General features: G+C 47.8%; 1 protein-coding gene across 2 annotated transcripts in view; it reads right to left on the bottom strand.

The window, feature by feature from the left end:
- Positions 1-271: 271 nt before the first annotated feature.
- The window catches only part of SMYD2 (SET and MYND domain containing 2), a 51,205-nt gene continuing 29,277 nt past the window's right edge, over positions 272-22,199 (bottom strand). For both annotated transcript variants that reach the window (XM_043923372.1, XM_043923371.1), the window contains 9 exons: positions 19,808-19,868; positions 18,970-19,094; positions 13,381-13,448; positions 10,589-10,691; positions 7,622-7,732; positions 6,799-6,919; positions 5,572-5,746; positions 2,886-2,994; positions 272-700 (listed from right to left, as the gene is read on the bottom strand). In XM_043923372.1, coding sequence (XP_043779307.1) covers positions 620-700; positions 2,886-2,994; positions 5,572-5,746; positions 6,799-6,919; positions 7,622-7,732; positions 10,589-10,691; positions 13,381-13,448; positions 18,970-19,094; positions 19,808-19,868 — 954 coding nt within the window. In that variant the 3' untranslated portion in view covers positions 272-619. The remainder of the gene's footprint in view (positions 701-2,885; positions 2,995-5,571; positions 5,747-6,798; positions 6,920-7,621; positions 7,733-10,588; positions 10,692-13,380; positions 13,449-18,969; positions 19,095-19,807; positions 19,869-22,199) is intronic.

Here is a 22,199-nt window from a genome sequence, read left to right on the forward strand (position 1 = left end):
GTCCATCTAGTGATGTCTCTCATGTTCCCCCAACCAACAGAGGCAGCTTCCTTCGTTACTCAGATGGTAGAGAATCTGCCTGAAATGTGGGAGACCTGGGCTCGATCTCTTGGTTGGGAAGATCGCCTGGTGGAAGGAATGGCAACCCATTCCAGTATTCTTGCCTGGAGAATCCCACAGAGGAGCCTGGTGGGCTACAGTCCATGGGGTGGCAAAGAATCAAACATGACTGAGTGACTTTCACCCAACAGAGGAAAACACAAACTTCAACTACTATTATCTTTTTTATTCTCTTTCATCATTCATGTTTGTCTAGAACATTACAGTAGTCATGAAGGGAAAAATACAGTTTTAAACACAATCTGTCCAAAGTACAATATATGAAACCATGCCATGATGTCTTAGGGGAAACAAAAAGCATTCAAAAATGAATTTGATATTTTAGGTCAAAGAGTAAGACCCATGTCCAAGTAAGCCACGTGTAAGGTTTAAGTGCAAGTCATGATTTCATTCAGCGAGTTTACAGAAATGCTGGCGTGACGTGAATGATTTGAAATAGTCAAATCCTTGAAGGTTTCTGCACTAGGATTTAAATAAAAACTAAAATGTCAGCATAGTTTCAGTGGCTCTCAATTTCCTGTTTGATCTCAGAAATGTACGGATGGTCTTTGCCATGAGCTACTTCCATGATGGCGATGGCCTAGGAGAGAGAGGAACAGGGGTTGAGAGTTTGAAGCCAGCCCCCCTCCCTCCCCTAGGCTGACTTTAATTCAGGCCTGACTTCTCTGTTTGAAGGTGCAGGATACAAAGTGGCTTTCAGAGCCTGTGTTCTCCTCCAGTCTAGCTTTTTTTTTTTTCCTTTTAAGAAAGGAAAAAGACAAGATTGTTTCATATCTAACTAGTCACCCAGTCTCTACTGTCGAGGAAAACATTCTTCAGTATCTGAAGAAATGATAGAGAAATGATTTAGGGACAAACCTTTCTGATTTTAGTTTACATTACTAATGTGTAAGACATGACTAAATCATTTTTCCCTTTCGAAAAGTGTATGCTTACGTCTTTTTATATATTCTTTAAAAACTTAAAAATAGGCACAAGTTTCATATGAGGAATTCAGAGAGAATATATTTAATAAGGTTTCTTTCAAATGAGAGAGTTTGTAGTGGCTCCATCCTTCCTAGCTGTGTGACCTTGGGCAATTTACTTAACTACTCTGTGCCTCAGTTTCCTCATCTATTTGTAATAACAAAACAGGAGCAATACATCCCTCTCAGAGTTGTTGATACACATCAAGTGTTTAGAACAGTGCCTGGCATATAGGAATTATATATCTCATGTAATCCATAATAATTTATCCTGCTCTTCTGTGTTCAAAAGTATTACTCACAGATAGAAAAACTTAAATCATTCCCATTCCCTCAAACAGGGAATTTTTGATGGCTTGTGGCTGTTGACCGGCCTTCCTTTCTGTTCTACTATTCTCTTCCTAGATCTCAAACCAACAGGAGTGCAAGCCTTCAGGAATCACCTGATTTAAATGTCTCTCCTCACCCCCTGCATTCATGTCAGGACTCGTGTTCCTCAGATCCACTCCATCCTTCAGGGATCTGCAATTAGTGTACTTACTCTGCAACTGAGACCTAACTGGTTAATATTCTTCCAACCTCAATGAGGCAATAAACATCATCTTAGAAAAACCAATTCCGTGGTTCAAAAACAGAATATTTGATCTTTAACTCCCACGCCCAGGCTGGGTCGGCCCTGGCACTTCCTTCCCCCATATGGGACCAAACTCCTTCTTCCCGTATAGTGTACCGGGGAGGTTTGGGGAATCTGGAGGGTTTGGCATCCAGGCCTGGTCCACGACCGCAACTTTTACAAAGGTGTTTCTCTAAGTGGTACAAAGAGACTGTCCCAAAGGTTATAGTTGATCAACTTCTGCCTTCTCCATAAATAACGACTCTCCCAAAGACTGTATTTCATCAGCTATTGACAGCCATAGAAAGAGCAATGAGAAGCAATGCTCCGGATGGTGACTGCTTCTGTAAGGTAAGGGGCACGGCCCGGCACCCTCACCCACTGGGCACAGGGCAGCGGGCAGACACCACGCCCAGGTCTTGGGTCTCCCCGTGTGTTAGTCCCAGCCTGAGTGGGTGGACTTGAAGCTTTCAACTCAGAAAGACCCCAGTTTGAATGAGAACCTCACCAGGTACCCTCAACAAATTACTTAACCTGCTTGAATCTCAATTTGTTCACTGGGAAAGCCTATCTCATTTTTTTTGAGGATTAAAAGAAAAAACCCACGTGAAGGTCCTGGCATGTAACCGTACTCAATGAGCACTGTCAATGATTGTTAAGTTCATCTTAAAAACTGCAACAGCATAATTCCCACACTGAGGGCCTCTCCAGACCCAAATGCCTTGACTTCACCACAATTAAGCATCATGAATCTATAAACCCTAAAGAGCAGAAATGCAGAGAATTCCTTCACCACAGTCTTCTGACCTATCCTTGGCCTTCCTTTTTTTTTTTTCTTTTCTTTTAATCTGTTAGAGTGAACCAGAAAAGACATTTTAATAATGCTGGCCTCTTAGCATGGTCATATTTAGCACTGCCATGGCTTCCCAGGGGACAGGGGCAGTACCCGCTTCTCCACAGCCGTGAGCCTGTAGCACAATGTGGACATACCTTTTTCAACAGGAGGGTCAGGACGCAAAGATGCCAAAGGCGTAATGACTTCATCCCCTGCCGCCTGCAAACCCACCTTTGCCCACTCCTACGGCTGGAGGGTGGCTAAGGGCTGGTCACTCTCCGTGACTCTGTCAGTCCCGCAGGAAAGGGGCGTGCAGGGCACTGGGCAGCCCCGCCTTGCATCACACACGCACCTTCTTCAGGGCTCTCTCCCCAGCAGCTTTCTTCTCCAGGCCCATGTACAGCCTTCCTAGCTTCAGCCACATGGAGGCCACGTTGAGGGAGTACAGAGGGTAGTGCTTACTGGAAGAGAAGACAACAGGCCGCCTTGTAACGGCCGCGGGGAGTCCACAGGCCCGACGTGGGGAGCCCGCGGCTGCCCAGCTGACGGCCACTGTCCCAGCCGCCAGGCTCCGCCAGGCCCTGGCAGGTGCTCGGTGGGGGACGTGGATGGTTCAACCCTGCCTACTCATTGTGGATGCACTTCCTTTTAAAACGCAGTTTGTGTGCTTCTGAAAAACCACATAAAACCTACAGGGGAGAGCCTACATAAAGACATGAATAAACACAACATTCAATCCTGGCCTCAGATTTTTGTTTTAGGTGCGCCTGCTGAGGGCATTGGGGAAAACATCTTTTAAAATAAATTCCTGGGACTTCCTTGATGATCCAGTGGTTAGGAATCTACCTTCCAACACATAGGACACAGGTTTGATCCCTGGTCGGGGAAGTAACATCCCACATGTCTGGGGGCAGCTAAGCTTGTGTGCCTCAACTAGAGAACCCGCATGCCACAACCAGAGAAAGCTTGCTCACTGCAATGAAGACCCAGCACAGCAAAAGAAAAAAAAAAAGAAAAGGTAAATTCCCTCTTTATGAATATGCCCTCACGTTAAAAAGACAGTATCCTTAAACATACACACACACCAGTGAATCAAGACCTCAGCTTTCTGTCACACTCTATGATGTCATTTGGTTTAGCAACATTATAAGCTCTCTAAAGTCAAACCTCCTACTTCTTTTCTCCATTGCCCAAGAGAGGGCTTTGTATACAGGAGGTCTTCTCTTTCTGGTTTCAACCGAAGGCTGACTGATGGGCTGCCTAGGAAAGAGCCATCCCCCTAGGAAGACAGCCCAGGAGGCTTTTGGGGATGGGGAGGTATGAGCTGGAGGTGTTTATTTACAGGCTGGTCTGTGCTATCTGCTGTGTCCTCAAAGTCCATAGACACATTCAAGCTGTATTCCCAGGCCTGGGGAATCCCTGGGGATCCCCACAGTATCAAATTCTTCCCTGGTAGCTCAGCTGGTAAAGAATCTCCCTGCAATGCAAGAGACCCTGGTTGGATTCCTGGGTCAGGAAGATCTCCTGGAGAAGGAATAGGCTACCCACTCCAGTATTCTTGCCTAGAGAATTCCATGGACAGAGGAGCCTGGTGGGCTGCAGTCCGTGGAGTCGCTGAGAGTCAGACATGACTGAGCCACTAAGCGTGGCACAGTGACCCAGGGAAGGCAGGGCTGGGCCTCCCAGAAGGGCTCCCCTAAGCTAAGGGAGGGCGGAGCATGTCACGCCCTGCTGGGAGAGCAAGCACAAGGCCAAGATTCATGCAAGTTCTCTCTCCCCCTACAGATCTCATGGGGGGACATGTGCGTGGACTTCCTCACCCATCTCAGGAAGGACAGGCTGTGAGATTATCCCCACAGGATCAAATTCTGTTTCCAGGAGCAGATTTTAGGAGCTGGCTCCCCCTGCTGGCTCATCAGGGCACTGTGGGGTAAGTGGAGGGCCAAGTGGGCGGTGGAGATTCAGATCAGACGCAGAGTTACAGCCCCGATCTTAGAACTTGAAGGAGTACTGAGGGCTAAGCGAAAGCACCAGGGTGCCTCTGACACACAAGAGATTTCAGGTGCGATGCCAAGAGACCCAAAGCCGCTTGGTCTTGAAGAGACTCTGTGAAGTTTAACATAAATGTGTTTAACAAGCACCCCGGTGATCTGATCTAGGTCAGCCCTGCCCTGAGGCAGCTAGTCAGAGCTGCCTCCTATCATCCACTTTAAGGCTTACTAACCCTCTCGACAGGAAACCTCCCCATGATTAACATTCATTATTACTACAGGTTAAAATCCAACTTACTTTAATCAAATCTAAGGGAGAATATTAAATAACTGCAACCAGCAGTCCCAGAGTTTCCTCATTTGCAAACTGAGTGAGTGAGTGAAAGTCGCTCAGTTGTGTCCGACTCTTTGCAACCCCATGGACTGTATATATAGCCCACCAGGCTCCTCTGTCCTGGGGATTCTCTAGGCAACAATGCTGGAGTGGGTTGCCATGCCCTCCTCCAGGGGATCTTCCCAATCCAGGGGATGAACCCAGTTCTCCCACATTGCAGACAGATTCTTTACCATCTGAGCCACCAGGGAAGCTGGTGCAAACTGAGGCTGCACTTTAAAAAAAGCAAAAGAAGGAGATGGAAAAAAAGCGTTTCCGAGACCACCGCTAACCAATTCCTCAGTGCCATTTAACTCAAAAGGCACAGCAAGGAAAAGAAACCAACTGGTGGCTTTTTCACACTGGTCTAAATTAACTCCAATGAACAGAGCACCCAGGACGGGTCCTCGGAGGGCTCCTGCCCCAGCCCTCCCCCGCCCACCCGGTGTCACCTCAACCTGCCTCCCTGGGTGTCTCTTCCAGGTGGTGCAAGGCTCAGGCTGGGCCCAGGGGAAGCACCCAGAGCCTGCACCTGCAGATGTCATGGACAGGAGAGAAAGCTGCTCCTGGCCCGCTCCAACATGAGCGCGTGAAGAGAGAACGGCCAGCGGACGCGTTCCAAACCACCCAATTCTACTCCGGGCTACGCTGATGCGAAGAACCAGTGCAATCACCTGTAGGGCTGGATGATTTTCTGTCCGTACCGCAGGGCTCCCTCCCAGTCCTGCATGTACAAGCAGACGCCCATGGCCTGGTACATCATGTGCAGCATGTACACGTTACTGTCCTCGAACACGCAGCTCATCTTCTCCTGGCTGAGCTCGCAGATCTCCAGAAGCTCACTAGGGGGTGCTGTGGAGTCAAGGAACCGACAGGCCTGGCAGTTCGGTGAGGCGGCTTCCCAAGGGCGGCGGCGCGGATGGGGCCGCAGAAATGGGGCAAGGAGTTACTATTTTGTCCACTCCACCCCCAGCTGCTGCTGCTGCTAAGTCACTTCAGTCGTGTCCGACTCTGTGCGACCCCAGAGACAGCAGCCCACCAGGGTCCCCCGTCCCTGGGATTCTACACCCTCTGAAAAAGTAAATTTCAGAAAACCAAGCAAGTGAAAGGACTCATATATTTTTCTGGAAGGAAAAAAAAACTAGGAAAAACGGAAGACCTCAGCTGTTAAACACAACTAAAGAATTTTAGCCACAGGGAACACAGCCTTCCTTCAGCTGTGAACAATGTTGATTAGAATGAAAAAAAATCTTCAATCTTCTGGTTAAATCTAAATCCTCACCCAAGCTGGGAACTTTCACTAAAGCTCTTAAGGAAGCTTTCTCCAACATGGGAAAGTTCTTTCTTACGCTCAGGGGAAAAAAAAAAAAAAAAGTGCCTTTCTTTCATTTCCTTTCACTGATTTTCTTTCTTCAGTACAAATGTAACCCAAGAAAACGCTATAATATAGTGGTTAAGAATATGGATTGTGCTGGCAAACCTGGGGCAAAACCCTAGACATGCCCCGCTGAACGGTGTGCCCTGGGCAAACAGCCTGCTACCTATAAGCCCGTTTCCACCTGTTACAGAGCAAAACCCTCAGTGAGGTGCCTTGCCCAAAGGAAGATACCCAATTGGTGAGGGTCTTCAAGGAACTGTTCTCCACTTCTAGAAAATAAAAGCCTTCCACCAGGATGAGCTCCTGAGCAAACTAGTCCAACAAAAAGAAATAAGATGAGGGCAACATTACGAAACACTGACGTAGTTGACTACAGGTCATGGACGGCCAGTTAAGTCTTCACCCTGGCCATCCTTTGATAGGAAACCTCCTGCCTTCAATACTCAGAAACCCACCCTTCCCCTGCTTCCGGTGCCTAGCTCGCCAATGCCCCCTGTAAGACGGGGAAGGTTGCAAAGGATATATTTGTAGTGCTTGGCTCGCCGGAACTCCTCAATGACATTGCGCGCATATCTGACCATGTCGCGGATGGTTTCTGGCTTCGGGGGGTCGTTGAGCTTCCGGATTTCCACCTTGGCCTTATCCTGAGGGAAATGTCCACAGGTTACTTCCCACGGAAACCATCCTGATGTGCAAATCTCTCAAATAGCACATCTTCCCACACAGAGGTACAGGCTTGTCCCTTCTAAGGTTACATAAGAATGAAAGGGAATCAGGCAGCTGGTCTCAGCAAAGTTCAGTATTCATTACCTGCTCACAGAAAGACAAAACTATTCAGTTTGGAGGTGCTCCTTATTGAGGCAGGACACCTGCCTTGATATATTTACTGTCAGCAGATATGTCTGTTCACACATCTATGAAGAGAATAGAATATGGAGGGATGGCACTGACAAGATAATCTGGGTGATGTCCAAGAAAATTCTGTGAAGTCTGGTGAAGAGGTGGGAAAGCTGGAGAATGCTGTCCATCTCCTCGTGGGTGGACCACTCTACCCATCTTTCTCCCTTCCGTCTCTTTGGAGCAGCCGTTTCTTTTAAAGAAATTGCATTCTGGCAAATCCTCCTCTTATTTGCACAATGTGATGGAAATGTTTTCATCAGCTCTGAGAATCAAGTTGGAACAGAGACCTGGTCTGACTGGATCCCCTTGGGCTATGCTAGTAAAGCAGGTTTAAAGGCTCAAAAACACAACAGGAGGAGACGCCCAACTCAGGCAGGGTTACTCGCTTGGCAGAAAGGTCCTGAGAGACAGTCGAGTCAGCATCTGTGCTGGGAGGAGGTGCTGACCTTGTCTTTGGTGGTACACTCCTGGCATTCACAGGTGAAGAAATAAGAATCTCTTAACCGGTCATTCCTATCTTCTGTTGGGTACAGGAGGTCAATGTAGCTGGTAAAAACCTAAAGTGAAACAGTGAAAGCATTAGTTTGCTCAGTCATGTCCAGACTCTTTGCAACCCCAAGAACTGCTGCCCACCAGGCTCCCCTGTCCATGGAATTCTTTAGGCAGGAACAATTGAGTGGGTTGCCATTTCCTTCTCCAGGACCCAGGGATCGAATACCGGTCTCCTGCATTGCAGGCAGATTCTTTACTGTCTGAGACACCAGAGAAGCCCGATAAAAACCCAAGGGGATCTGAAGGCCTGTTTGCTTCAGGCCAGCTCACACCGCGTCCTCCCTGTTTGGCTTTGCAAACACTCCTGATGGTGACTGTGAGGAGGGCCACAGCTCAGCACACTCTTCACCCTGCAACACACTGAACTCCCAAAGTGCCACCGCCAGTGTCCGCCTCCTCTTACAGAATCAAAGGGTCCCTGAAGTGGTGAGTTGGAGGGTTCAGAGCAGCCCTGCCTTCTTCCTCGCAGAGAGTGAGCTGGGCTCTGGCCCAGTAGCAGATGACCTTGTCTCGGGTACAGAAGCAAAGGCCACCATCGGCGAAGAGTCTGATCAGCCTTGGGATGGGTCCTGCGCTGTGTCCTCTTGGCCTTTGTTAGGCGTTTTTTTATCTTACAACCTGGGATGGCTCACATGCACTGTTGGGTGGGTAGCAGGGGAGCATGCACACACATATGTGGACACACACACACACACACACACACACACGTTTCCCTGTATCCTGCCATCAGCTGGCGATGGAGCAGGAAGTCGGCTCAGCAGGCCGGGACCGGTCAGTGCAGGAGGACACAGCTCCTAAGCCACCAGCCCGCTGCTGCCTCACCCAGCCGGGTCAGAAAACCTGGAAAAGTCATACCTTTGGGCTCTTCAAGTCATCCTGTCCTTGCTTTTTCCCAACAGTCTCTGTAACTGAGACCTGGAGCATACGGAGGAGGCTGGCATTTAACTGCCCATTATCTACTCCCCGGGATGGCACTGGCGGCTCGTCCCACACCATCAGGCAGACGTCTGACGGAACAGATGGGTGTCCCAGAGCGTCACTGTGCCAGTCACCTCGGGCGCTGGCAGGCAGGCAGGCTGGGGCGGGGGACCCGTGCAGGCTAGGTGCGCACAGGTGCCCCGAGCTCCCCCCAGCCCGGAGCGCAGAAACAGAGGCCCTGTGGCTCATCTGACACCCCGGGAAATGGCTTCCTCCACTTCGAAGGGCAGGTCACCCCCAAAGCAGCAGCTTCCCCCCAAAGGCGGAGGCTGAATTTCTGACGTGTGACAGCAGGAGGGCAAAACCACAGGAAGGAGCCCTGTCCCGCCCGGTGGCCAGAGCCCACCTCGGCGCTTCCAAATGACTGATGGGCACGGGGTGCAACAGACAGAGGGCCCAGCAGAGGGCGACAGAGGCCGCTGAGCATCACCGCGCGGTCCAGACACAGCCAGGGCAGGTGACAACGTGCTCCGGGCAGTCCACGAGCCGGGGCCTGGGGCCTGGGGTTCTGGCTGACGGGCGTCCGCTGTTTTAACAGGAGGCGCTGGGGCAGCCTCCACGAGACATTCAGAAACCGAGACACCCTGCTCCCTAACAGGGTGCCCCCTGCAGGATGTATTTCACACGGGACGGCAAATCTGATCTGTACACGGGGCCTGGGGTCCCAGTTTGGCTGTGGCTTATTGAACCCCATCCCGAGAAATGGAGGCTTTGATCATTTTGCCACGCTAATCATCACATTGAAAAGACTCTAAATATCCAGACATATAACTTTAAAAAACAGCAGTAGTGTTGGTCGCTCAGTCGTGTCCATCTCTTTGCGACCCCAAGAACTGTAGCCCAGCCAGGCTCCTGGGTCCATGGAATTCTCCAGGCAAGAATACTGGAGTGGGTAGCCATTGCCTTCTCCAGGGGATCTTCCCAACCCAGATTACTTAAAATGAAATGTATTTAAAGGGATTACATTGCCTAAAAATTCAAGTGTCTTGCTGTGGACATCAGGATTTATTTTAAGAACGTACAGCACACATCTGGCAAGGGCTGGTCAGCAATCTCAAGGGGAGACGCCTGACGCGGTGGCCGTGGAACCACACAGCACAGGATGGGAGAAGGGAATCACTGCGCAGGCTCGCCCCCTGCCCCGAGGCTAGGGAGGGAAGCGCGTGGTGGCCCGGGCCACAGACTGCCTCTCCCCACGCACCAGTGTGCACCTCTGGCCGCCTGAACTCCATCCCCAGGAAGGGAGCTGGCCCAAGTGCAGGTGAGCCCGGGGTGCGATGTGAACGCGCCATGTGTCATCTGGAGCTGTGACGCGTTAGCTGCTGCTGGTTGCTTTCCTCTTTGGGGGGGAAGAAAAACAGGCAGAAATTCACGAATCAAAAGTAAACTCCATTATTTGGCAATGGAAACTCACAGCCTCGAAGGTTTCATCTTGGTCATTTCGGCAATCTCGTTTCTCTATAAATCTCTGTAAATCTTTGTGAGGAACTTTATTCGAATTTCATCTTCCTTGTTTTTTTTTTTTCTTGGCCACAGCTTCCCAGGTGGAGCTAGTGGTAAAGAACACGCCTGCCATTGCAGGAGATGTAACAGACGTGGGTTCAGTTCCTGGGTGGGGAAGATCCCTTGGAGGAGGGCATGGCAACCGACTCCAGTATTCTTGGTAGAGAATCCCATGGACAGAGGAGCCTGGTAGGCTACAGTCCATGGGATTGCAAGAGTCAGACTGAGCAACTAACACTTGCTCAGTTTGGTGGACATGGACACGGTGAGCATGAAATGGGAGCTGAAAGCGTGGACTCCACGCCACAGGTCTGATCCTGAACCCTGGAGGACCCGAGGACGGTACCCACCGCCACAGCCTCCCTCAGCCACACACTCACCTCCTCTCCCGGGTGGATTTCCTGCACAGCTCTGACTTCTGCCAGGGTCCCCTTGTAGGTCACAATGACATTGGGGCAACAACTATGATTCATCAGTGCAACACTGTCAATCAGAAGAGAAAACCCAACATTCTCAGGAAGGCAGATGGACTGTTCAGTAACTCCTTGGCCACTTACTTGCTAAGTTATGGAAACTGCATCTTTGCAAGACATTAAAAAAAACACACAAAAAACAATTAAGGGCTGGCCATCAGAGTTTAAGAGGTTGTTCTGCATGCATTGATGATAACAAGATCTAACATCTTAGATTTGAACAATACTGAAAAGTGAAATCTGCAATGCAAAAGAGTGATAGGTAAGCCAAAAACGAAGCAAAAAATAATAACACATAATAAAGAGTGACAATAACAAATGCCTTCCTGTTAGATGCAGGACTCAAAGCTCAACACCCCCAGTGAACTGCTCCTCCACCGGACACTGTGCAAGACAAATGGGCTGTCGTTGCCAAGCAGGTTTTATATCAGAGGATGATTTCTAACATGCTGTCTTCAGATGTTGAGAAATCGCCACCGTGGGAGACGCTGGCTTCCCAAGTGAGGGTGTGGGATCCCCCGAGAGACCCGCAGGGGCCCGCCTGACTCTCTGCAACCTCCATTTCCTCATCCAGAAAATTGGGCCACTGGTCGCTCCTGCTGCTTATGGGCCACTTTACAAGGGACGGTGGGGACAGTCGCCTACGCGAGGGCTTTGAGCTTTCTGGTTCTATCAAGGTCAAAGTTCTGAGAACAGAAATTTCTAAACTACAGGGGAAGAGTGCTTGATCTCTGAAAACGCTGCCTTTGAAATCACAATGTTGATACGATTCTCAGCAAAAGGAATTTTCCCCCCCCCCCCAATTAAAACTGGAAACTGGGACTCAGAGGGGCACTCAGATCCACGTGCATAGTGGCTCTGGGGGCCAGGGTCACCTGCCTGAACCTTCCACGACCAGAACCCGTTCTCCTGTTTGCTCCGTGAATATTAACAAAACAAGAGGCAGAAGGAGTCCTCCAGCTTGCTGTGTCTGGGGAAGCCACTAAGAGTCATGGTGAAGGGTGTGGCTGGCCTGGGGCCAGACACGCAGGGGTTTCCGGTCTTGTCTGCTGGAAGGGTCGTCTCCACCCTACTTCCTGGCCTACCTGGCTTCCTGGAGAGTCATGCACAGGGAATCAGGCCCTAGGAAACGTGATAAACAAACGCACCAGACATTGTTCTCAACACCCTTGTTGTTGTTTCAGTCGCGTAAGTCGTGTCCCGACTCTTTGCGACCCCATGGACTGCAGCCACCGGGCTCCTCTGTCCATGGGATTTCCCAGGCAAGAATAATGCACTGGATTGTCATTTCCTTTTCCAGGGGATCTTTCTGACCCGGGGATCAAACTCCTGCATTGGCAGGTGGATTCTTTACCTCTGCGCCACCAGGGAAGAAGTATTAAGTAACCGAGCTCAAAATAGGCCGCTGGCTATCTTTCTCTTGAAGGCAGAAGACCTTACCTAACTCATGTTCTGGGTGCTGTGTTCTCGTGGCAGCCGCTGGGGTGAAGCCTCACACACCACCACGCTGAGCCTGGCCTTTGCTCTTTCAGATACAAGAGGAGACATTCTGGGGCTCATTTCAGGGCTGAAGTGGTCAATGCAAGCCGTCTAAAGAGGTCCAGTCACCTTTCTCTAGTTCTCCTTCCTTTTCTCAAGGGCAAAAGTCCTAAAGAACCTATCCTGAAACCATTTCTTCCCTCACTGTCGGAATTTCTAAACGCAGACAATTTTGGCCATGGAAACAGTAATATACACTGTTTCTCTGGATCAAGAAAGCCCTGTGTAGCTTCTCAGGAGAGAAGAGCTTTCTCTTTTGGACCCATATGATGCACAGAGCCGGGCAGCAATAGACGTGTAGGCTTCAAGTGCCATCCATGGCCAACGCACAGGTGTTAAGGGTTTCCGGCGACTGCTCCAACCTACAGGCAGAGGTGCCTGTAGTTTATATTAAGCGACATCACTCTAGACCACACTAATCTCCAGCGTGGATGGGCTCAGATAGGGGGTGCTGGAAGGGCTCCTTTGCTGCATCTGTGAAGCCAGGGCTTGATATTTGGCACTGAGGTATTGGGAGACTACCCTGTCCATTAAACAGATAACGGCAAAGCCATGCCTGGCCGAGCTGTAACATTAAAGTCAGAGCTATAACGATCTCCACGGGTCAACTGACTGGCCTTTCCGGAATTACTTGTATATTCCTGAGGCTAAGAAAAATCCTATAGGTCTTTGAAATTTATCCCTAGTTCACTGCTTTAGCATACTGTCCTTCCAAAAGGTACTGGTTCTATACTGGTTTATTTCAAAAAAGACAGATGGGGAAGAAGCTTATATAGTCTCTACGTACATCTACAGTCAATTCCTGGCAATTAATGTTTTCCTTTGAGTGAAAGAAACCCAAAGATTTCCAGAACCACAGCTATGCAAAAAAGCACGTTTCTCAGCAGGGCCCGGGTTGTTCCTTCTATGCACACTCTGAAATATTCTTTAATAACAGCTCTCTACCTAGCAGGACTTAACAAGCAACTGTTCTCTTAACTACTACCTTCAGATCCTTAAATGCAGGGGAAATATTTTGAAATCTGGCAGAATTAAAAAGGGGATTTAATTCACTCAGAGTTTCATGTCTGCCACATGCAGTTAGGGAGGTTATTGAAAATTAAAAAAAAAATTCAGTGTTAAATAAGTAAAAAGGAAAGATGAAGTCACACTCAGCCTACTCAGGAAATATTGCTGATCCCAAATGAGAAAGTTCTTCATCTTCGATTGTGAAGCCATTGCAGTTAACCTGCGGTGAGAAAGGGGAGAGAGAAAGAGGGGAAAAATGAGTTAAAGCTTCTTTCCGGACAGAAATCACCTCTTTAGTTTTGACCGTTAACAAATGAGCTGGGAAGATGTTTGGTTTAGTGATTGGAACACCTTTCTTTTGAACAAGGTATCCTACGTTCAGACCCTACTTACCGATCGGTCTCACGTGTAAACAGATACCAGCTGAACTGTCAAGTCTGAAGCATCTAGTCCAGCCCACCTGCCCACCGTGGCTGAAGGTCACAAAGCGCCACTCAGGTTCTAAGGACTCAAGCCTGCAGACCTGCATGGGAGTCAGGACATCTGCACTCTAACCCCAGTGATGTCCCAGATCTGGTGTGGGATCTTGAACCCATCACTGTGTCCCTTCGATGTGGTTTTCTTCTGCTAAAAAAAAAGAAGCCACTGAATCTGGTACCTCGTTCATAAGGTGAGGTGGTAAATCTGAAAGGCTTTACACAGCCAATCTAACTGCTGTCCATCCCCTTGAGAGGCAGGAGGACCAAGACCCTGAATCCATAGCGCTGCGAAGGTCCCTTCCTGCCTCAGACACATCAACCACTGGCCCACCTGCTCACCTGTGGCAAGAAGTATTACCCTGAAAATCACCAAGGGCAGCTCTCAGCATCCTAGAAGTCAAGCTTAGAGCTGGCGGGCTGAAGATGAAGACTATACATCTCCAGTTTTAGGCTGTTCCATAAATTCACTCTTTGCACATTCACCGAGGAAACCTTATATGCTGGGCGCTCTGCAGAGAAGGAAGACCAGGCCAAATCTGCACCCTCCAGGAACACCCAGGCGACTGGGAGACAACTCGGTGAGGGTTTTTCATTTGGACCTACAACTTCACAGCTGGAAGGACACCCCGTCCCTTTACTTCTCAGATGATGAAACTAAGGTCAGAGAAGGGCAGTGACTCGACCAAAGCCAGCAGCAAAGGCTGAGAGCCCGGCTCCTCCTGTGCTGCTTTGAGGCTGTCAGTGAAGTATGCGTGCTGAACGATTCCACCCCGGGAGCTGTAGTCAGGCCCTTCCCCACCAGATACACAGCATGGCTGCATTTTGGGCCAATGGACGAGCTTTTTGAAACAGTACCTGCTGAGCGCTTAGTCCAGGCTAGGCACTGGGCTGGGTGCTACACGCTGATCCTCTCTTAAATCTTCAATACGATCCCATTTTACAGATGGGGAAATTGAGGCCCAGGGAGGTCAATGATTAAGTAATTCAAGGCCATATAAGTAGCAAGTGGCAGAGAAGGAGTCAAAATTCAAGCTAGGCATTCTGATAGCAAAGCTGTCAGAAACACAAGTGTTTCTTTTCACTATACCATGCTTCTTCTAAAATTGTTCTGATCTCTGACTCTTCTGGTTGCAATTTTACTTAAAAGCGAAGGGCCAGTGTCAAAGGCTTGGAAATTTTGGTACATAGAGAAGTAAAGGCTCCGATGGGTTTGACTAACAGCTTTTACCATTCGATACATTTACAATCAGTATTTACAATTTTCAATACAAAAAGAGACGACTGCAGTGAGTAAAACAATATACAGTCTTTGGAATCCTGAGGTATCAGGCATTTTTATGTAGAAGACACAGCATACTATTTTTTGTGCTAGCCTGAGATACTCTGGCCTCTTCTGTCATTGGGACATTCACCAACTATCATTCACCAGGGACCGTCAACCAATATCGGGTTAAGAGTAAATTAGGATTTTCATTCATTCAACAAAATTTACTGAAGCCTGAACTATGCGTCCTGCATCCAACTAGGTACTGAGGAATCTATACCCAGTCTCGGATTGGGATACTAACATGCCTCAGCAGCGTCTGGTTCCCACAGGACAACAACAAATTCTGCCAAGTGGGAGAAGGCGTGTGACCATTTAGCAGTTTTCACGACGGATCTCGGGACCGGCAGCTCCTGACTAGCTCTGAGGGGTGAGGGTACGAGACATTCTCCTTTGCTTTGTAATCTCTTCCTCTACAAGACTGTCTGTAATTCCAAATTCCTTCAGGCTTGAATGTTACACGCCCACTGGTCCCTTTATTCCCTCTCTCCTGTCCCCTTGCTGTGAGGGAGAGTGCGTTTCTCCACCACAGAGAAAGACCCCGCGAGCGCAAGGGTCATCACTGTTCCTCTCGGGGAGCTGGCGGTGATGTTTCAGCCTAATCGCCTAGCAATTTGCCTGCCAGCCTTCCCTCCCTCCTGAAATATCCCTAGGGAAGAAAAGTGAACTTGCCTGTTAAGAAAGATGCATAGGCCATCGTCCTTTTTTTTTTTTCCTGAGTCAAATCGGGCGGAAGTGCCTTGCTAAAGTTATTCTCATAATTAGCATTTAGACTAGATGTAGGCTGCACACCAAAAATACATTTCCCAGCCACGCATATGCTCCCGGTGATTAAAATGCACCTCGGCGCTGCCGACGGAGTGCAGTCACCTTCTGCTGCCAGCTGCTGCCGGCCACGAGTTAACCCACAACAGCCTCCCACGAACCAGAGAGGACAGGTTCTGCAGGAGGCTGGAGGGGCGGACGTGCGGCCGGGGGCTGAGCAGCAGGGCCGGGGGCCGGGGCTGGGACGGCGCTTTCCACTTGCGCTTCAGAGTTTTCTTTGGGGATACTGAACGTCCCCTTGCAAATTTATATGTGAGAAGAGACATGAATGTGCGTGTGTATGTACATCGGTGTGTACGCACACCGCCTCAGAGTGGATATTATGATTTGATTAATATGAAAGTCAAAGTCGCTCAGTCATCTCCGACTCTTTGCGACCTCATGAACTATACACTCCGTGGAATTCTCCAGGCCAGAATACTAGAGTGGGTAGTCTTTCCCTTCTCCAGGGAATTATATCTCCATTAATTATATTGATTAATATAAAGTCTTTGAAAAAACTAACTACCTATATATTTACATATGTGTGTGTGTGTATCTGTCTCCTGGATACTCTGAGTCAGTCCAAATTTCAAGGACTCTGAGTCACTTCCAGCACAAATATAACACTTCTATTTGTGACAACAAAGGTCTGTCTAGTCAAAACTATGGTTTTTCCAGTAGCCATGTATGGATGTGAGAGTTGAACCGTAAAGGAGGCTGAACGCCGACCAATTGATGCTTTTGAACTGTGGTGTTGAAGATTCTTGACAGTCCATTGGACTGCAAGGAGATCCAACCAGTCCATCCTAAAGGAAATTAGTCCTGAATATTCATTGGAAGGACTGATGCTGAAGCTGAAACTTCAATACTTTGGCCACCTGACGCAAAGAACTGACTCCTTGGAAAAGACCCTGATGCTGGGAAAGATCAAAGGCAGGAGGAGAAGGGGATGACAGAGGATGAGATGGTTGGATGGCATTACTGACTCGACAGACTCATATGAGTTTGAGCAAGCTCTGGGAGTTGGTGATGGACAGGGAAGCCTGGCGTGCTGCAGTCCATGGGATCTCGAAGAGTCAGACATGACTGAGAGTGAGCTGAACTGAACTGATTTGTGACATCATGTGCCTTGATTTTTGGTAAATATGGTCCCATATCCACTATGTCAACATTGAGAAGGCCCATCAGCATGCACTACTCTGTTGCCAGCAGTGAAAAGATACCTTATGTTTACTTCATCTCTCTTGCTTTCTCAAAAAACCATGCCTCATCTAATCCAGAAAAGTCATGTATCCAGTTTTTCTAAAAATGTAGTAAGAGAAGTCAATTCCTCCACTGTGTACTGTTACCCAAATCCATTGCCTTAGAATGGGTAAGGAAATATGCTGTAATCCCAGGATAATATAATGAAATCAGGAAGGTTTTTCATTATGTCTAATTTAACACTCATGACTTGAACCCATTTTTCTTTCACTGAGAACAGCAGTTTTTTTCTGATTATGACAGTCACATAACAGAAATATATCCACATAAAGTCTATCAAGGAACTCATCAAACTGTTCACAGTGGTTCTCACGGAGGGATGAAGTAGGTCAGTGAAGTGGTGAAGACTCACCTCTTTCTTTACAGGAGCAATTTTAAAGTGGGAGAACTATGGGTGCTTTTCATCTTTTCTTCTGTTTAGTATGTTCTTAAAATTACACATACTCACTGTAGATAATCCAGAAAAATCACCCCCAAAAAAGTAAAAATTTTCCACGACTCATGAGATAACTAATGGTGAGCTTCCACAAAGTAAATTTTCATATTACACATTCTGCCCCTGCTTTTACTCTTGATGTTATGTCATCAGCGTTTTACACATCTTCGCTCTTTGAAATATAATTTATAAAGGCTACATAAACTTTAATCAAAAATCTAAGCCATAATTTACCAAATGACTACTGCTGACCATTTATAACATGTATTTCCTTTCCTTTTTTTCCCCGATTCTCTTTGTTTTCATGGTTTTAAAAAGAACCACACAGTAAACAATTTGCATGTCAATTTCTGTCCATAATCTCTGACTACTTCCTTAGGATAGATTCCTAAAAATGGCATTAGTGACGCAAAGAGTACCTAGATGATGCATACTCTATTCTAAGCCAACAGTGTTTAAGTATCCACCTGAGATTTTTTTCCCGTCTAGACACTGAAGGCAGGGGAATGTAGTGACTTGTGCCCACAGAACAGTATTCCAGTATTTCTCCCTCTGCAAAGGTCACCTTCAACTACACATTCGGCTTGTAGGGGAAAACACAAGGGTATGTTAGGGAGAGAAATTCAATCTGGTAAGTCATGCCAGGAAGAGCCACCCTCACAGTAACAGGAAGAAGGATGCGGTCAGACGGTGTCCAGCCAAAGGGTGCTGACCGGACTGTCTTCTCCTGTCCTAGCCATGTCCAGCCAGGCCTCAGCCTTTCCAAAAGGCTGGTCATCAGTTCCTTAGCGCCTTTAAGTTGCTCTTGTCTAGAAGTCTAATTTTTTTTTTTAATCCTAACTGATTTTGGTAAACCTAGGCTTCCAGTCTAAACAGGATTACTTAGCAATCATCGGGAAAGACCTACTGTACCTAGACCCACTCAGACTCCTCTCTGTGATGTCTGTTCTTCCTGGCCATCTGTATTTGCCTCTGCTTTATCAACACAGTGTTGGTAAGAGTGGAAAAAAAAAAGAGTAAAGAAAAAAAACAAAAACACAACCCACTACTGTCGGAAGGAAAGGTTTAAGAGAAGAGTAAAATTGAATGTAGGAATCTCAAATGATCTCTTCTATCCAAAGACGTTCCAGCCTGCCCCAGTCCTGGCACTGGGGCACTGGCAACTCTGTTTTCATAAACTCTTTCTGCAGCAGGAGGCACAGTGAGGGTGGATTTCCTATGCTCCACCATCAATGAGGGCCAGCACAGACAGGACCCTGATCTGCTCAAGGTCACCTAGCAAGCTTAGGCAAAACATGGACCAAGAGATCAAGAACTGTATCAGGGAGACGCCATCATTCTGCTTTCATTCATCTTCACCAACTATGTGCAAGGAGAGGGACGCTGGCAGGGGAAGGCTAAACTAAGTGTCACCGGACACTCACACGCTTACCTGGGCAAAGAGCACTACCAGGCTGTCGTTGTCGGGGAACTCAAGGTGCTTGGAGTAAAAGTGATGGAGAGCAGCGATGTCACTCTGAATCAAATCCCTCTTCTCATTGTCTAATTTATCCAGATCTGTGGATAAACCAACCATTATTCAGCAGGGAGGAAACTCTGGATCTCTAGCTATACATTCTTTCAGTGCTATCAATGGCATAAAGAGAAAGCAAACAAACACGTGGAGCCCCCAGGAAATATTATCCCTCCTCCCTTGGTCTAACTGATAAACCCTAGGGCAAAAAGAGCATATGCCATTTCTGCCTTCTCTTCCTCTGACAAATGGAAGTCACTCAGGACAGGGAATTTCAACTGGCTGTTAACGATGAGGTCAGGAATGAGTGGCAGTGACTGATAACCAGCCTCAGTCTAGTCAAGGGTCCCCCAGTTGGCCCAGGAGTCTGTGTCATGATGGAGAAAGTGGACAGCCCCTGATTTAATGCCTCTGAGTAAGGACACCAGCTGTGTACAGGACTGCAATTCAGCGAAGATCCAAAAAATATTCAACATGCCAAGAGAGCCAGCAGGAGATAGCTCAGGATGTAATAATTCATCCTGCAAGTTCCCACTTCCCCTTAATTATTTCCTAGCAATCCTGTCAACTGGGGTGGGGGGGAGGGAGAGTTATTGTCCATTTTTCAAAACAGCATACAAGTCAAAATAAAAACTGATAACTATAAAATCCCCATCACCATGAAGAACCCAGCTATCCCTTCCTTCTTTCAATCCTGTCTAATCCACAGAAAATGTGTGGCTGAAATAATTTCTCAGCCAGTCACAGACAGACTTACGTGACTCAAACTCCTTTACAGCTAACAATTTCTCTGAAGGTGTTCTCTCTGGGTGGATTTTCTAGTAATTGGGGAAGAAATCACACAGTTACAGATTTCAACGACTTGTGCAAAAAACAGTGCTTTCACGCTTATGTCGACATGAAGAAAAAAGCAACAGTTCTAAATGAAGTAAAGAGCTAGCCAAGGAGCCTGCCATTTGGGCTCTGAGAGCATTTGCCCAAAATCCAAACCCAAAGGACTCTTTTGAAAAGCTTTTAAAAGCATCGGCTGCGTTACTAACACCCTGATAATGCTATGCACACAGTAGGCTCAAAAATGCTTGTTATGGGAAAGAACAGTGGCTAGAAAACAACTTTTTAGGGCCCCGACTTAAAAGGACCGAGTCTACAGATGAACCATCCCATTTATTATCTCTCCTTCTAAAAAGGAACAAAATCAAACCCCCCATCCATTTTACACTTTCTTTAAGCATAGGCTAAAATGATCTCAAATTCCGCGTTTCAAAAAGAACACTTTCGGTTGTATCCGTGAGCCCAGATTCACTTGAAACGTGTTGCCGGCTTTGTTCTAGACACCCCAAGAGGAGCTGACAATAGTAAACCCGCCAGGCTTTGAGAACATGAATAAACTTGGTGTTGACAAGAGTTCAAACGCAGAGCTCAAGAGCTGGCCCAAGGCCGTGTCTTTGTAATCGGGCTATTCAACTTGAGGATACAGGTGGTCCACCCAGGCGTGCTCACCTCCCTAGTTAACATGTTACGCTTCCCCTTGGTAGTTGGGTAGCCTGTCCCCCCGAATCCTTTGCAAGCGACTAGAATACAAATGGTCTGTTTTTTTAATCATCAAGCCCTACAGAGATGAAAAGATGGCCAGGTAACTTTTCATTTAATAGACTATTAGTGGTAGCAGTAATTATAATAACAGTTGAATGAAACTGGTATAAACTCATCATAGCTTTCAGACTACCCTCCTGGTGCCAAAACATTTCAATAGTTCTTTTTTGGAGTGGAAATCTTCCCATTCACAGGATCCATTTCTATAAGATTAGTAAGTCATTTTGCCTGGGAAAACTTTTCATTCAGAAAAGGGCACCAGCTCCTTCTGAATTCTTAACCACTACTCTTTCAACAATCTCAGGAGATGGGGCTGGGGGAGAACCAGGAGACTGGTCACTCAATCCTCGCAAGATGCTTACGGATCGAATCTGATGGCTTATTTACCCTGGCACCTTGGTGGCTTAGTCTAAAGAATCTGCCCACAATGTGTGAGACCCAGGTTCGATTCCTGGGTCAGGAAGATCCCTTGAAGAAGGAAATGGCAACCCACTTCAGTATCCTTGCCTGGAGAATCCCAGGGACAGAGGAGCCTGGTGGGGTTACAGTCCATGGGGTCACAAAGAGTCAGACATGACTGACAACTAACACACACACACACATACACACACACACACACACACACACTCACCCAGTCACACCATTTTCTCCTCCCCTTTCCTTCCGACCAAGTACTCGGCCTGTATTTAAACACACCGTGGGTAAGGAACCAAAAGTTAACCTCTTCCAGCGAAAACAATTCTGACTTTTCGGTCCCACTCTACAGGCCAGCCTTGAATGCCTCTGGTTACCCTGAGCAGGCGAAGTGGCATTTCAGCAAGCACCTGACCCAGGCTGAACATAACAGAACTATGACCTCAGAGGTTGGAAATGTTCTACTTCTGTTTATGAGGTCGAGGAGCCTAACTTGGTCTGGGGAAAGATATGAGCTGATCATTATGATCACGTTTGGTTTCGATCAAAAAAAAAAAAAAAAAAGAACCAGAAAGTTTTAAATGGAGGGAGGTGAGGTAGGGGAAGATAGAAAGAAGAGGCAGATGAAATTTTAGCTTTACGATTTACAGTACAGAGGCCCTGCCCACAGCTTATCACTGGCAAGCAGCTCTGTGGACATTCGCCTTCGAAGCTCCATGCAGCCTATTTCACTGTGTCACAAGGACACTTCCTATGGCATTTTCCTCCCCTCCGTTTGGGCTGGTCCTGTAGAGATCAGGCATCTTATTACCATGCAATCAGTACGGACTGAGCCAAAAAGGGGTCAGGACAGTGAGCCCTGGCTTCATCTTTGGAGGAAACTGTTGATGGCCACATTGTTCCCACCCCACCTCCCCGGCCTTGATTTTTACTTTTCCACTCCTCTTCTTCCTCTCCCTGCCAGCGCCATGCTGGTTCTCTCACCCCACTCCCTGCCCGCCAAGGCGGGGCAAGTATGGAGATGCGGAGGAGCAGGAGCCAGCCCAGGACAGAGGGTGAGGGGAGGTGGCAGGGGGGTGCACGCTGTAACAGAAGGAAAGAGGGGACCTCCCAAAGCTTTGAAGGCCAGTCTGGTTCCCCAG

This window comes from Cervus elaphus, chromosome 14 (assembly GCF_910594005.1).
Source record: "Cervus elaphus chromosome 14, mCerEla1.1, whole genome shotgun sequence".
NCBI lineage: Eukaryota > Metazoa > Chordata > Mammalia > Artiodactyla > Cervidae > Cervus > Cervus elaphus.